General features: G+C 38.8%; 1 protein-coding gene across 14 annotated transcripts in view; it reads left to right on the top strand.

The window, feature by feature from the left end:
• Nucleotides 1-16,287, top strand: part of sky (GTPase-activating protein skywalker) — a 220,015-nt gene that overhangs the window by 145,634 nt on the left and 58,094 nt on the right. Inside the window, exon 8 of one of the 14 annotated variants that reach the window (XM_019055404.2) lies at nt 12,626-12,712. The exons of the other annotated variants lie outside the window; for them this stretch is intronic. Coding sequence (XP_018910949.1) covers nt 12,626-12,712 — 87 coding nt within the window. The remainder of the gene's footprint in view (nt 1-12,625; nt 12,713-16,287) is intronic. 14 annotated transcript variants of the gene reach the window in all.

Genomic DNA, 16,287 nt, shown 5'->3' with positions numbered 1-16,287 from the left:
TAGCCCCTTTTTGGATACCCGAGTTGATCAACCGGACAAGGCTCAAATAGAAGCTTCCAGTAAGGCAAACTTCCATGCAAAGTTTCAACGTGAAGTGACCCCTCGTACAGGCTGTACAGCGTTGCCAATTTTCCATTTTCATGTCCTAATATCGAGGAATTCTGCATCATCATGGTTCATCAGACTAGAACACCCGAGTTGGTCAACGAGACAAGGCTTAAATGAAAGCTTACGGTAAGCCAAACTTCCATGAAAAGTTTCAGCTTGAAGTGACCCCTCGTTTAGGCAGTACAGCGTTGCCAATTTTCCATTTTCATGTGCTATAATCGAGACATTATTGATCATCATGGTTCAACAGACTAGTACATCCGAGTTGGTCAACGGGACAAGGCTCAAATGAAAGCTTATGGCAAGGTTAACTTCCAGGCAAAGTTTCAACTTGAAGTGACACCTCGGTTAGGCTTACAGGTAAGTAATGAACAGAGTGACAAATAGTCTGTACTATTAGGAACGTAAGTGGGAAAAATTTGCCTTACCTACAGAACAGCCCTGAAAATTTCTGGGAAATAAAAGGTGCTATTGTTAACATACCTGTTGATCATCAAAACAGAAAATTCTCGCCCACCGGAAGTACCGGAAACCACTGGTATTTGACTAATTAAAAAGATATGTGCGCTGTTGTCGAATAGTGAGCCCTTTACGCGATCAAATGGGGTTAGTGTAAAAGGTATCCCTGGGTAAGGGCACCAAAATGCCTCTCCTCACGGATTTTGAATTTAATGGTCTAAACCCTTTCAGGAGGTCCTAAAAACATGGTTTTGGGCAATTTTACCCTCCTGACCCCCAACCACCCCCCCTCCAGCCCCGAAAAACCCATTTTTCGGGGAATTTTGGGGTATTTTCACGTTTTATTTCATATCTCCCGCAATTTTCGAAAAAAATGCACCAAAATTTCACCAATTACACATCAGACCAGCCAGATTCTTGGGTAAAAAAATCAAATTTATCGTACCTTATTTAGACCCCTAAAAAAATTCGTAAAAATCGTCAATTTCCAATTTTTTTCAGATTTTAGCGGTTTTAAAAAAAATGAGGACACATACATTTTTTGTTTTTGCCTTGAAATGTAGGTAATATACCCAGTTGTTACCAAAAAAATTTCAAGCCTTCACGCGTGGTGCGTCCCACCGAAAAAATGGCTCTTTTGGCAACGGTTTACTCGCACGCTATCAAGATTGTAACACTAAAATCTCTAATTTTTGGTTTCAATGTTTCAAGAAGCATGCCCCAGTATCGTCAGAAAAGGTTTCAAGTCGATCGAGTCCTTGCGCCCCACGTAAAGTAATGGTTTTTGGCGCCAAAATGGTCAACATCGCTACCTCAGAAGAGGTTACTCGCGTAGGGTGGCCCTTATTTTTGAATTTACGGAGTTTAAAGTGCGGAACCCTGCAAATGGTTTCATTTGATGAGAAAATAACGGGGAAAAAATAAAAATGGAGAAAAAAAATGTTTTAAAACGCGCCTCAAAAAGCCTAAAGTTCCGAGCGTGGCGTGCGAAGACGCGTTTTTTCGTCATTTCGCGAATTTTTTTCCTCCCTTTGAAATGTTCCTACGGCTTTGAAATTTCTAGAGGTTATACACGGTTTAGAGTAATTTACGAAAAAAATAATGAAAGTTACATCGCTTACCTTAAAATGCTCTTTTATCCCCATCAAAGAAGCCACGTCGAGCGATTTTGCCGATTTTCCCCTTAAATCGTTCATTTGCATGTTAGCCCCGAATTACCTTGAAATCGACTTGTTTTACAGCAGCTGAACAGAATTGATTATTTTTGGTTTAAATGACTCGGCAGACACTCTACTTCTAGAATCTGAAGAATTTTTGCTTTTGACTCTTCAAAAAATTTCGTTCAGGCTAACCGTGCCGAGAGAATGTTATGAACAATTATAGACGAAATCGCATGATGTGGCCAGTTTGAATAGGAAAAGGGAGCATTTTAAACGTAGCGAGATAAATTTTGTTATTTTTCTAGTAATTGACTATAAAGTATGTGACATTTCAGAAAATTTCAAAACCATAGCAACAATTTAAAGGTGGAAAAAAGACACGCCGTGCGGGGAGATTGTAAGGGAAAATCGGCAAAATCGCTCGACGTGGCCTCTTTGATGGGGATAAAAGAGCATTTTAAGCTAAGCGATGTAAATTTCATTATTTTCCTCGTAAATTACTCTAAACCGTGTATTAACCAAAAATTAGATATTTTAGTGTTACTATCTTGATAGCGTGCTAGTTAACCGTTGCCAAAAGTGCCATTTTTTCGGTGGGACGCACCACGCGTGAAGGCTTGAAATTTTTTTGGTAACAACTGGGTATATTACCTACATTTCAAGGCAAAAACAAAAAATGTATGTGTCCTCATTTTTTTTAAAACCGCTAAAATCTGAAAAAAATTGGAAATTGACGATTTTTACGAATTTTTTTAGGGGTCTAAATAAGGTACGATAAATTTGATTTTTTTACCCAAGAATCTGGCTGGTCTGATGTGTAATTGGTGAAATTTTGGTGCATTTTTTTCGAAAATTGCGGGAGATATGAAATAAAACGTGAAAATACCCCAAAATTCCCCGAAAAATGGGTTTTTCGGGGCTGGAGGGGGGGTGGTTGGGGGTCAGGAGGGTAAAATTGCCCAAAACCATGTTTTTAGGACCTCCTGAAAGGGTTTAGACCATTAAATTCAAAATCCGTGAGGAGAGGCATTTTGGTGCCCTTACCCAGGGATACCTTTTACACTAACCCCATTTGATCGCGTAAAGGGCTCACTATTCGACAACAGCGCACATATCTTTTTAATTAGTCAAATACCAGTGGTTTCCGGTACTTCCGGTGGGCGAGAATTTTCTGTTTTGATGATCAACAGGTATGTTAACAATAGCACCTTTTATTTCCCAGAAATTTTCAGGGCTGTTCTGTAGGTAAGGCAAATTTTTCCCACTTACGTTCCTAATAGTACAGACTATTTGTCACTCTGTTCATTACTTACCTGTAAGCCTAACCGAGGTGTCACTTCAAGTTGAAACTTTGCCTGGAAGTTAACCTTGCCATAAGCTTTCATTTGAGCCTTGTCCCGTTGACCAACTCGGATGTACTAGTCTGTTGAACCATGATGATCAATAATGTCTCGATTATAGCACATGATACCCTTTAATTGGAAAAGTTGAAGAAAAATTTGATAAAAGAAAATTGCCTCAAATGTGGGAAGTGCTCCAAGTGTTTTTCTATTATGTGAACTGTTTGCATACGAATGTCAATGGCAGTGCGTGAAAAATCTCCTACCTGGTAATTCCAATATGGAATGAATAATGTAGAATCCCTGTGATACATAGTGTCCATGTTTTTAAAATAATTCTACACTATTATGAGTTTTATGAGGTATTGCCGACTAAGAACGGATGAGTTCGAAAAATCATCCCCCTTTGGACTTGAGATTTTCTGGATTAGGGGTGGTTTTAGAGTAAAGGTGAATATATTTTGTTTTGAAGGCCACGACGAGACGAGTTTTTTGAGGTATCACCGACTAAGATCGGACGAGTTCGAAAAATCATCCCCCAGTAACCTTGACGTTACTGAACTAAGGGATGGGCCGATTTTCACTAAAAATGAAACTTGATGTAGACCTAGTAGCAGTGAAGAACCATGCTTCGATTCGTTTTGATCGTATCGATAGTTCCGGAAAAAACTGTCGCAAAGGCTTGTTAGATCCCAGTTATTTATATAGGGTGATCCAAAAGTCCCTTCCACCCCCTCTAACTTTTTACCTAATTGAGATAAAGATTTGAAACTTGGGGGATATTCCTAGGTCAAAGGGAGTTACTTTTTGGCCCCCCTAAAATTTTCAGGGGGCCCCCCTTTTGGGGGCAACGGCCCCAACTTTTAAATTTCAAATGGGAAGACCCCCTTCGGATAGCTCGTTCGAAAGAGCATAAGAAAAAAAAAACTTTTCGCGCAAACCTGAAGTCAATATCTCAAACCGTTTCAAAATGGCGGCCGGTTAAAGTTCACAATGGCCGAAAATTTACACCGGTTATTTGTCGATGGATTTGCGCGAAAATCGATATGTAGAGGTACTTTCACACGAGAAAAACGAATTTGACGTTAGATTTTCAAAAAATCCAAAATTTCCAAAACGGCCGCCGGTTAAAGTTCAAAATGACCAAAAATTGATTTTTTTAGAAATCTAAGTTCAAATTTGTTTATCTTCTGCCAAAATACTCTCAAATTCCAAGTTTTAGGCAAATCCATCAGGAAAAAACCGAGGTGAAAATTTTCGGCCATTTTAAACATCAACCGGCGGCCATTTTGGAAATTTTGGATTTTTTGAAAATCTAACGTCAAATTCTTTTTTCTCGTGTGAAAATACCCCTACATACCGATTTTCGCGCAAATCCATCGACAAATAACCGGTGTGAATTTTCGGCCATTTTGAACTTTAACCGGCCGCCATTTTGAAACGGTTTGAGATATTGACTTCGGGTTTGCGCGAAGAGTTTTCTTTTTTTTAATGCTCTTTCGAAGGAGCTATCACAAAGGGGGTCTTCCCATTTGAAATTTGAAAGTTGGGGGCCGTTGCCCCTCAAGGAAGGCCCCCTGAAAATTTTAGGGGGGCCAAAAAGTAGCTCCCTTGGACCTTTGAATATCCCCCAAGTTTCAAATCTTTACCTCAATTAGGTTAAAAGTTAGAGGGGGTGGAAGGGACTTTTGGATCACCCTGTATATATATTCCTTTTTTATGATCTTCATTTTTCAACTCAGGGCTTCAGGATCGACGCTCTTTGAGCAAAAATTCCCGAAAATTACGAGGTCGTACCGTCTGCAATAGGTAGACACTTCTTCAAAATCTACCTAAAAGCTTGCGCCCAGGAGAGTTTCCAGACAGGAAAAATTCAAGCTCGCTTATGAGTCTCGCCAAACGGTAGAAAGTAAGTTCTTTCATTTCACATGAAATCACTGAAGGTTGCTTGTATCAATAGGACTCTGTTCACCCTCCAAGTGCATTTGACGTGGCATCAATTAGAAAGTTTTATTCGAGAGGCTCAATCTGGCTCCGCCCACTTATCTATATGATTGCCTGACCCTCCCACGGGGATAAATGTCCCATTAGCCGGCCATTCTCATAACTTTCCCAGTAGCCGAGTGGTCAAGGGCTTCGCCTACGGCGCCTGAAAGCGGGGTTCAAAAATTCGACTTAACCCATATTTTTTTCGATCAGCTGATATTGCACCTTTTATTGTAGCAAGTAATTGCGGGTGGGGAGGGGGGGGGGGGGTTGGGGGCACGTGGGATTGCAGTACCTTAAAATGTAAGTGGGTAAACCAGATATGTAACACACGGATTCTACATTATTCATTCCATTTTGGAATTATCAGGTCAGAGGTTTTCTATGCACTGCCATTGAAATTCATGTGCAAACAGTTCATATGATAGAAAAATACTTGGAGCACTCTCCGAATTTGAGGCATTTTTCTCTTATTAAATTTTTCTTCAACTTTTCCAATTAAAGGTACACTAACAGCATTTGATCGCAGAAAGGGCTCACTATTCGACAACATCGCACATATCTTTTTAATTAGTCAAAACCAGTGGTTTCTGGCACTTCTAGTGGGTGAGAATTTTCTGTTTTGATGATCAACAGGTATGATGACAATAGCAGCTTTTATTTCTCAGAGATTTTCAGGGCTGTTGTGTTGTTAAGGCAAAGAGCTTGATGCAAAAACGGCTTTTTTCGCGCCACCCCCCCCCCCCCTCCTGAAATTTCTTCAAACTTTGTCTATTGATTACTCATACTTTCCAGTGCTTCTTTTCCAAATTTTCAGAACCCCAAACAATTTTGGTGGGGGGGGGGGGGGCTAGGGGGAACTAAAGGCAAAATCTGCAAACCTCGATATCTCTCAAACGAAGAAAGATATTGAGGTCCGGTTTGGACAGAAAATCGTTCAAAACGGCATATTTTATGATTCTTAAGGTCAAAATCCCCAAATCACATTTTTAAGTTAACATATGTGCTTTTTTCCAGTTTTTGGGTCTAGAACATTTCTTTTAAACAAAGAACTTACAAAGTTATCAATTTTTATTTGAACCAAAACCAGTTCTTTAAATTGTTTGTCTTTTTCCGCATCTGACGAGCGGTCCATTAAAGTGGTGAACCAAACAGTTCCGGAGTTATGAGAGTTTGATGTTTCCGTTCAACGCGTGCCGACCTATTTTCGCGCGCTCAAAAGCCAGATTTGACTGTTATTAAATCAGTTTGAATGTTCAAATCGTGCAAAATGCATTTTTAGGGACTCTCGAGGGTCGATGAGCTCAGAAATCGCAGATATTTCCAAAAAATTAACTTTTTAAAATTTTCAGCTCCATAGCGCTATGTTAGAGGCCCACCGAGCACCGACCGGTCGCTCAGTGGGCCTGGGCCTGTGTGGGGCTGAAAATTTAAAAAAGTTAATTTTAACTCCGGAACTGTTTGGTTCTTTAGTTTAATAGACCGCTCGTTGGATGCGAAAAAGACGAACAATTTAAAGAACTGGTTTTGGTTCAAATAAAAAATTTAGATCTTTCTAAGTTCTTTCTTTAAAAGAAATTTTCTAGACCCAAAAATTGGATAAAAGCACATATGTTAACTTAAAAATGTGATTTGGGGATTTTGACCTTTAGAATCATAAAGTATGCCGTTTTGAACGATTTTTCAGCCAAACCGGACCTCGATATCTTTCTTCGTTCGAGAGATATCGAGGTTTGCAGATTTTTCCTTCGGTCTCCCCCTAGTGCCCCCTCACCATTTGTTGGGGTCCTGAAAATTTGGGAAAAGAAGCGTTCAAGTATGAGTAATCAATAGACAAAGTCTGAAGAAATTTCAGAGGGGGGGGGGCCGCAAAAAAAGCCGTTTTTGCATCAAGCTCTTTTCCCTACCTACGCTCCTAATCGTACAAGCTATTTGTCACTCCTGTTCATCACTTCCTTGTATGGCTCATATTTCCTCATCTTTGTTAAGAAAGTATAATGCATTTTATTATGGATAGAAAATGTGCATGCTTTTCCACCGGATATCCCTTCCCACCCCGCCGTCCGTTCCTCTATGCCGGTGCAATGCTGCGATGCGCAATCCTGCGTGCGCGCTCAGCGGCCCGCGGCCGGCCGGCCGCGGCGCGCCCCGCCGGCCCGTAGCCTCACGTCGTCATTGGGCTGTTTATGACCTCATGCTTCAAGGTACGCCAAAATCGACGAAATTTTCGCCCAGTGATCCGTAACATGCAATTTTCCCTCAGAATTGATACGTTGGCTGCCAAGATTTTTGAATTTTGGATTTAGGCGCTTTAGGCCCTTTAAGGCACGGGTTAATATTTTTTTAAATGGTTTTCCTCCTAGGTGGCTCATGTAAAGACTACATAGAAACTTTTTAGGGGTTGAGCAACTTGATTTTCGTAGAACTTAAAAAGTAAGGTACACCCTACAGAACTGTCTACTTGCAAGTAAAATCGGTGAGATTCTTGGGATTGAGGTTATGCCAATGCGAATAGGCCTTCAGTTCTTGGTCAAATTGAGGTTCCAAAATTCACGGGGAGTAAGTCAAGTTGAAATTGCATAGACACACTTCTTCGTGCACAATTCCCACTACGAAATATTCCTCGGATCACTTCTTCATTCGGATCCGGACACCGTTTTTCACACACGCTACACACGCGGTCGGCGTAGGCCACGGCACGCCGCGCCGTACCCGGGAAAATTACCACTCAGAGACGTGTTAGTCTCAGAATCTATTAGAATTGGAGACCTGGATGAAATGAAAAGTCGCATTTAATAGTGGAGATGAGTCTCTCCGTCCCTGAGATAGCTTTACTCATGAACTTTACATATCACGATGAACTTAGACTGACGCACATAGCACGGTCAAAACAGGAGTCGTGGGGGGGGGGAGGGGAAGGAAAGAACAAAAAATCCCCCAAAACTGATAAATTCTCTTTATGTACTTCAACAAAGAATACTATGAATATTTTATTTAGATAAAAAATAAAAATGACTAACTGATAAAACTATGATTTTTCTCACTGAAACTTAGGTTAGAGGCTATCAGCTGATACAATTTGCTTTAACACAATGTTTTATCCATTGATACCACATTGGTGATTAAGATTCTATCTGACACTGAGCGGGCGCATCATGCTGACATTCTTCATATACTCCAACATTAATTTAAATGTCCTTGCTCTTGCAATGCAGAATTTTTTAAGTATTTTTTGTGTATTTATTTTGGTTTTTTGTTATGTGTGTCATGGTCTATCATTCTCGCTGCAAGCTCATTCCTATGCGAGTGAGAAACTGATTTCCTTCAAGTAATTTTGGTTCATGAAGATTTTCTCTCGGAATTGAATCTCTAATCTAGATAATTGAAGTGACTAGGTACAAAGACTTCAACATTTTTTGTTATTTTTATCCTAGTTCAGACATTACAGGATAAATGTGAAAAAACCATATATTTAAGGTTTTATTTGCCTAGTCATTCATAAAGGTCCCTACCGAATAAGGCGGAGAGTGGGGGGGGGGGGGCGGTTAGGGTGTACCTTATTTTTGAGTTTTGCGAAAATCAAGTTGGTCAACCCCTAAAAAGTTTCTATGTAGTCTCTAAATTGACCCCCTAAAAGGAAAAAAATTTAAAAAAATTTTAACCCGTGCCTCAAAGGGCCTAAAGGGCCTAAACCCAAAATTCAACAATTTTGGAAAGCGACATATCAATTCTGAAGGAAAATTGCAAGTTACGGCCCTTTGGTCGGAAATTTCGTCCGTTTTGGCGTATCTTGAAGCGTAAGGTCACAAACGGCCCAATAACGACGTGAGGCTATGGACCCGCGGGGCGCGCCGCGGCCGGCCGGCCGCTGAGCGCGCGCGCAGGGCAGGGTTGCGCATCGCCGCATTACACCGGCGTAGAGGAACGAACGGTGGGGTGGGAGGGGGATATCCGGTGGAAAAGCATCCACATTTTCAATAGATAATGAAAATGCATTATACTTTTTCAATATAGATGAGGAAATATATGAGCCATACAAGGAAGTGATGAAAAGAGTGACAAATACATAAGTAGTTTGTACGATTAGGAGCGTAAGTGGGGAAAATTTCCCGTAACTACAGAACAGCCCTGAAAATCTCCGGGAAATAAAAACTGCTATTGTCAACATACTTGTTGATCATCAAAACAGAAAATTGTCACCCACCGAAGGTACCGGAAACCACTGGTATTTGACTACCTAATTAAAAATATATGTGCGATGTTGTCGAATAGTAAGCCCTTTACGCGATCAAATGCGACTAGTGTAACTTTAATTGGAAAAGTTGAAGAAAAATTTGATGAAAGAAAATTGCCCTAAATTCGGGAAGTGCTCTAGTGTTTTTCTACTATGTGAAGTGTTTGCACATGAATGTCAATAGCAGTGCGTGGAAAGACTCTGATCCGGTAATTCCAATATGGAATGAAAAATGTAGTATCCCTAATAGTGTCCATGTTTACCCTCCTTTTCATTAGTGCATTTGACGTGACATCAGTGAGAGAGTTTTATTCGAGTGGTTCAATCTAGCTTACCCACTTACATTTTCTGGTACTGCAATCCCACCACCATCACCCCCCCCCCCCCCACAATTACTTGCTGTAATAAAAAATGTAATATTAGCTAATCGAAAAAATATGGTCTTTACAGAGATCTGAACCCCGCTCACCGATTCCGTAGGCGAAGCCCTTGACCACTCGGCTACTGGAGAAGATTTGAGAATAGATGGCTAATGTGTCATTTATCCTGGCGAGGCCAGGCAATCAACATCAGCTGTAAGTTGGCGAAGCCAGGTTGAACCTCTTCAATAAAACTTTCTAATTGATGCCGCGTCAAATGCACCAATGAAAAGGAGGGTGAACAGAGTCTCATTGATACATCCAACCACCAATGATTCCACATGAAATGAAAAAACTTACTTTCTTCCGTTTGGCGGGATTCATAAGCGAGCTTCTGGGCGCAAGCTTTTTTCTCGTCTCTCCTTCCCTCTGCTGGAAGAGTAGCATCCTTCACTGTATGGATATTATGCATTCTCGTCCAGGTTTTCGCTGAAGAATTAAAAATGCTTTATCCTCTTCATTTGCCATGATATCTAGAGCATTGCATAAAGCAGTGTCGAATAAAATGTCGATTTTTGCCGTAAAATCAGTCTCCAAATTCTCTTGAACCAGCGATCGACGGCCAGCATTTTTTGATACGCGCCTAAACTCCTCTTAAAAATGTAAAAATTTTTAAAAACATGGACACTATGTATCACAGGGATTCTACATTTTTCATTCCATATTGGAATTACCGGATCAGAGTCTTTCCACGCACTGCTATTGACATTCATGTGCAAACACTTCACATAGTAGAAAAACACTAGAGCACTTCCCGAATTTAGGGCAATTTTCTTTCATCAAATTTTTCTTCAACTTTTCCAATTAAGGTTACACTAGTCGCATTTGATCGCGTAAAGGGCTTACTATTCGACAACATCGCACATATATTTTTAATTAGGTAGTCAAATACCAGTGGTTTCCGGTACCTTCGGTGGGTGACAATTTTCTGTTTTGATGATCAACAAGTATGTTGACAATAGCAGTTTTTATTTCCCGGAGATTTTCAGGGCTGTTCTGTAGTTACGGGAAATTTTCCCCACTTACGCTCCTAATCGTACAAACTACTTATGTATTTGTCACTCTTTTCATCACTTCCTTGTATGGCTCATATATTTCCTCATCTATATTGAAAAAGTATAATGCATTTTCATTATCTATTGAAAATGTGGATGCTTTTCCACCGGATATCCCCCTCCCACCCCACCGTTCGTTCCTCTACGCCGGTGTAATGCGGCGATGCGCAACCCTGCCCTGCGCGCGCGCTCAGCGGCCGGCCGGCCGCGGCGCGCCCCGCGGGTCCATAGCCTCACGTCGTTATTGGGCCGTTTGTGACCTTACGCTTCAAGATACGCCAAAACGGACGAAATTTCCGACCAAAGGGCCGTAACTTGCAATTTTCCTTCAGAATTGATATGTCGCTTTCCAAAATTGTTGAATTTTGGGTTTAGGCCCTTTAGGCCCTTTGAGGCACGGGTTAAAATTTTTTTAAATTTTTTTCCTTTTAGGGGGTCAATTTAGAGACTACATAGAAACTTTTTAGGGGTTGACCAACTTGATTTTCGCAAAACTCAAAAATAAGGTACACCCTAGGGCGGTACTAGATTTTCTAAGAGATGATTTCTGGGCACACTGAGGACCTTAATGGACGACTTGGATCTGTAAATCCTCAGAAGTAATTTTTTTTGTTTCCTATATTTCATATTTGATCTATAATTCCGTGTCAATTGTTCTTTGTGCTATTTTTGGTCGTGTCAGGACTTTCCTTCCATTTTACCCTAGGCTCTCATTTTTTAAAGAGGTAATGTTTGATGCTTATTTTTCATGTACATTTGTCTAATGAAAGTACATCGCTTTCTCTTGTCAAAAAATCGATAACATGTGTCATTATTTTCTGTTTGTAGATATTAAGAACGTTTAATGAACCGTTCTGATTTTCTTCTCTATTAGTCTACAAATAATACTTTTAATACCAAAAAATTTTGCTGTCAGGTTTACATTTTATAATCGAGTGTTATGTAACTTTTATGCGATGTTACTTACCTGAAGATTTGTTCACGTATGAACCGAATTTTTTTGATGTTTTGTCTCTGATGCTTACTTTATGCCTATGTATGTGCTTTTCAAGAGGTGAAGAATTTGTCATGTTCTAAGGAGACAAACATAACTGCATTCCAAGGTTGCAAAATAGACTTATACAATTTCTGCAAGGATACAACCGCGCACATTCAGTCTAAAATTTTCCTAATTTCTATGTGCAATCAGAAGACTTGTGATAGGACTTTGTCAGTGATCTCTTCTGTTAAAAGTGTCCCTTGTAAAAATACAATTCATAAGTGAAAACGTGACTTTGAAGTTTAGTTCCACCTCCTCACCTTGGAAACTACTAAATTTTTAAACCTGTAAAATTTATCATTTGGGTGAGATCTTGTCTGGTTTTAAATTGGCTCTAAAATCTACAACTCTCATTTTCATTTTTTTCATCTATTAACAGAAACCTTCAGCAAAGAGTGTTTTAACAGTAATTAAAACTTCTGATTCAAAAGTTTAATTTAATTTTACAAAAACGAGAGTATTTTTTTGGATCAAGAAATTCTACCATTTCCTCTAAAATCAACAATTTAAACTAACCTTGAAGATGTACCATTGAAAGTACTATTTCAGCTTTTGAAGGACATAGTCCAAAGCATCCTTCTATGAAAAAATCCCAATTTTCAACGTCCTTTTTTCGTTAATCTTTATCATATTTAACGTGATCTAATATTGATTAGATACCTTCACCAGGTACACCAGATAGTGTCATTCAGCAGTTGATAAATGATACATTCCCTAGCTAAAGTGCATATTTTTAACTAAAGTAAGCAATCAAATCATGTAGAATCCAATTTTTGTGTATTGTGGGATAAAAGGGTTGTGTTTTGTTGCTATTGCTGCTGGCAGGGTGAGCGATCGCCAAGTCCTCGTACTTCATCAATGGGCAGCTACCCTGTCAATAATGTTGCGTCCCTCATTGTTGATCAACAGGATGTAAGTTCCTCCCTTGTTTTTCTACCACTGTAGATTGGTTGTCCTCACACCCCCGTAATAGTCAGTGTTTTATTTGTCTTATTCTAAATGTTCATGATGAAACTTTTTGTAATAATATTTACTGAGGGCATGCAGAAATTATGATTTGACGGCTCTTTTCAGACATGTGATTAAGACTGTAAATACTGGACCCTTTCGATCAAACAAAAATGAGGATGAGTTAAAAAGAGGTATGAGAGAAAGTAAGTAACATCTCAGTCTTTCTTCGAAACCACTAACACAAGGAAAAGTTCAAGTGTATTCCATTTTGTGCACTGTCAGTTTTCATTTACGTTCTATGTGTATTTTCAATTTAGAGCAGAAGCGAGGGCTCCAGGTGAAAATGTTTGCGCTACTGTCAATTTCACTTCTGAGTCTCAGTAAGCAAAAATGGAACATAAATTGAATATGGATTCAGACAAGTCAAGCAGGTACTTGGCCAAACCACTTACTGATATTCTTTTCCTTGAAAATTTACTCTTCAATTCCATTATGAATGATCTTGAAGTTGTCGCAAACATTATTCAAGTCATAGTACTAGAGAACTCAGCTGGCTAATCTAAAACCAAGTCATGATAAAATTTTCAATGTCAGTCACCAAGAACTTAAAAGCATTCCATAACATAAGTTAGATGGATAGAGATAAATGATTCAGTGTGCTAGTTGTGTCAGTATCCTAGTTGTGTGATGATCGTATTTGGTTTTCTTTTTAAGTTTGTATTTTGTGTTTGTTGCGTTGGGTGTGTAAGTTATGTTTGATCTGTTAGTTGTGCGTAATGCGCAAAATGTATTTGGTGTGCTTGGTGTGTTTGTTGTGCCAGCTGTGTTATTAGGTCTGTCGTATTTGTTGTGATGGCTGTGTTTTATGTGCTGGCGGGTTTGTTGGATTTAATGTTTTTAGTGTGTGTGTGTGTTGGGGTTGTTACATTCATAGCGTTGGATTATGCTCATCGAGGTTAACTTGTCGGATGGATTTGAGCTGCTTGTGTTTACCATTTAACGGTTAAAATATTCTAAGCCTGTTATCTGCAATATCTTTTTTTTTACTGTCAAAAATCTATAAATAGACAATGTTCCTAGAAAAACCCCCAAGGCAAAATCGTGTTTTTTATATCCTTTCCTTCAATCTTTTTTTTCTTTTTTTTTCTTTTTTTTCTTTGTAGTTTTTAATTTATTAACTACTATGCCCTTTCTTATTCATATCAAGTTAAGAAAAGATAGTGCAAAATAAGAACCTTTAACAGTTCTGTGGAATTCCAAAGATGGCCACTTTAACTGCCATAGAAATAAAGTACTTGTGACAACTGAAGGAAGGGTACTAAAGATAATGACATTGATGAGCCCGACTAATTTAATAGGTGAATCAGTTACATTTATAATTAGTCCCTTTGTCAAAACTATTGGTTCAATAATCATTAAACCCAAGTATGGTTTTTTATTTTGATCTTGTAACAGGGCTTTTCTCTGTCTTTCCGGCAGTTTTTTTTTTTTTTTAAATTGATCAGTATTGTATTAAATATTCATGCTCTGATCTTAGTCAATTCCAAAATCTTCAGTATCAACATCTGTAAATGCCGCTTTCATAATTATTCAAAAATCCTTACAACCAAGTCAAAGAAATGCCTATTACACCTAGTTTTTAGTGTCAATTGGACGTATTTTGCTAAAAGGAACTATGTGCAAGTGAGAAGGGTGTGCTTTTGGAAGCTGGATAAGAAACAATGTGAAAGTGGGTATAGTTCCTTTTTAGGAAATGGAAAAGCGGGATTTGGCATTAAATCAAAAGGACCAGAGCGCTTACTCGTGAGCCGTGGGCATGTGACAAGAGCCTTGTGAACAGGGCTCATGAGTAAAGGAGTCCTGCGCCGAAACTCCTCGTGTTGCCGGGTCTCGTTTGTTGCTGCTGACATCACTGGCGCTTTATATTTCCCATTCATTCTTATGGCCCTCAACTAACGAGCACACCCCATCTTTCCACTTGCACATATTTCCATTTACCATAAATACGTCCAAATTATCAGTAGATATTTCATCTTTTGCATGTCTCCAGGAGAATTTTATTTGGAAGTAAAATCTTCCCTCAGCTTCTTGAAAGTTTTATTAAAAAAATGCATCTTATTGCTTATTTATTTATTTATTTTTTCAAGTCTTTAAGCTGATCATTACTTTCATGTTCATTTTATTATTTTTAATTCATTTTGTGTCTTTTGTCTGCGCTCTCATTCTCAGCAATTTTATTCACCAATATTTCTGCATTTTCTGCATGTATTCTTTGCTGATGTATCTCAACACCCAGCCATTATGTACTCGGATGCAAGTCAGTATATTTCTTTAAATTAATTTCTCATTGTTTGCGTGAAGATGTGTGAGAGTGGGGTGAGGAAAAAGGAAATGTTTCTAAACTTTGTCATACTTAAAAGAGAAACTTTAACCTGATTCTGTAACTTATTTGAACCAGATAAGCGATCAATATATCCCAATCTAGTCAGGTGTATCACCTCGAAAGTTGGATAATTTGAATAGCCACTCACAGGGTTATCATTTATCAACAAGATTACAGTTGTCTCCTACAGTTTACAGGCTGAACACCAAACAACATTAGTAACGCTCCAATCCGATGGCACCACTTACAATTTGTTGCAGAATCAGGCTTCTTGATTTCCCTCTAACATTTACATCATTGCTGCTCCAATAAAGATTCTTTGATAATTATTCATCCTTGAAAGAACATTTAATTTTCAACAATATTGTTCATTCGCCTGTGTCACACTATCAATATACTCCATCAAAATGTCGAGGTCAGGTGTTGTGATTGGCTTATTCGATGACTTGGAAAAATCACAGCACTTGACCTCGACATTTTGATGGAGTATTTTGATAGTGTGACACAGGTTCTTGAATCATAATAATAAGCCCCTTATACCTACAATATATTTATTCTCAAGGGAAATGATCATTCAGTGTGTGATTTCGCCGTTTTGCAATACCGTGTTTTGTGCTGTATGAACTGTTTTATGAAATATTCCCCTCCATTTTGATATATGTCTTTAGAGATTCATTTTATTTCTTTAAAATGTAGTCGGCATGCATAGCATACAAAATTTTTTTATAATTCACTGTGGAGATTACTTAACAAAGTGAAAAGAGATGACAGTAAATCGTTCATTGTTTGTGATCATATAGCGATAGTAATTTGCAATGTTGAAGATTTTACCTTTGGAACCATGTAATTGTTCTCCTGTCAGGATTAATAGTCTTTGAAAAAGCTACCATAGAAATTATACCCTCTTACAGTCCCGGTAAAAGGTGGCAGGAAGGGGATTTCAAATTAATAAAATTTCCTCCAAATTGGATTTGGACCACTCTCTAGCGCGATGTTTTCTTGTGTCATATTTGCCTTTCCAAAATTTCAGGGCTTAGGTAATCATCTGACCGCAAAGTGGCGCTACCCAGTAAAAGTAGATTTCTGTCTGTTTCAAAAAGGATAATATGTTGAGGTGTGGTTTTTTACAAATCGTGTTGTGTTGGAAGAGGAC

Source organism: Bemisia tabaci, chromosome 1 (assembly GCF_918797505.1).
Source record: "Bemisia tabaci chromosome 1, PGI_BMITA_v3".
NCBI lineage: Eukaryota > Metazoa > Arthropoda > Insecta > Hemiptera > Aleyrodidae > Bemisia > Bemisia tabaci.
The sequence above is the reverse complement of the archived record's forward strand: the minus strand, read 5'-3'. Positions and strand labels throughout refer to the sequence as shown.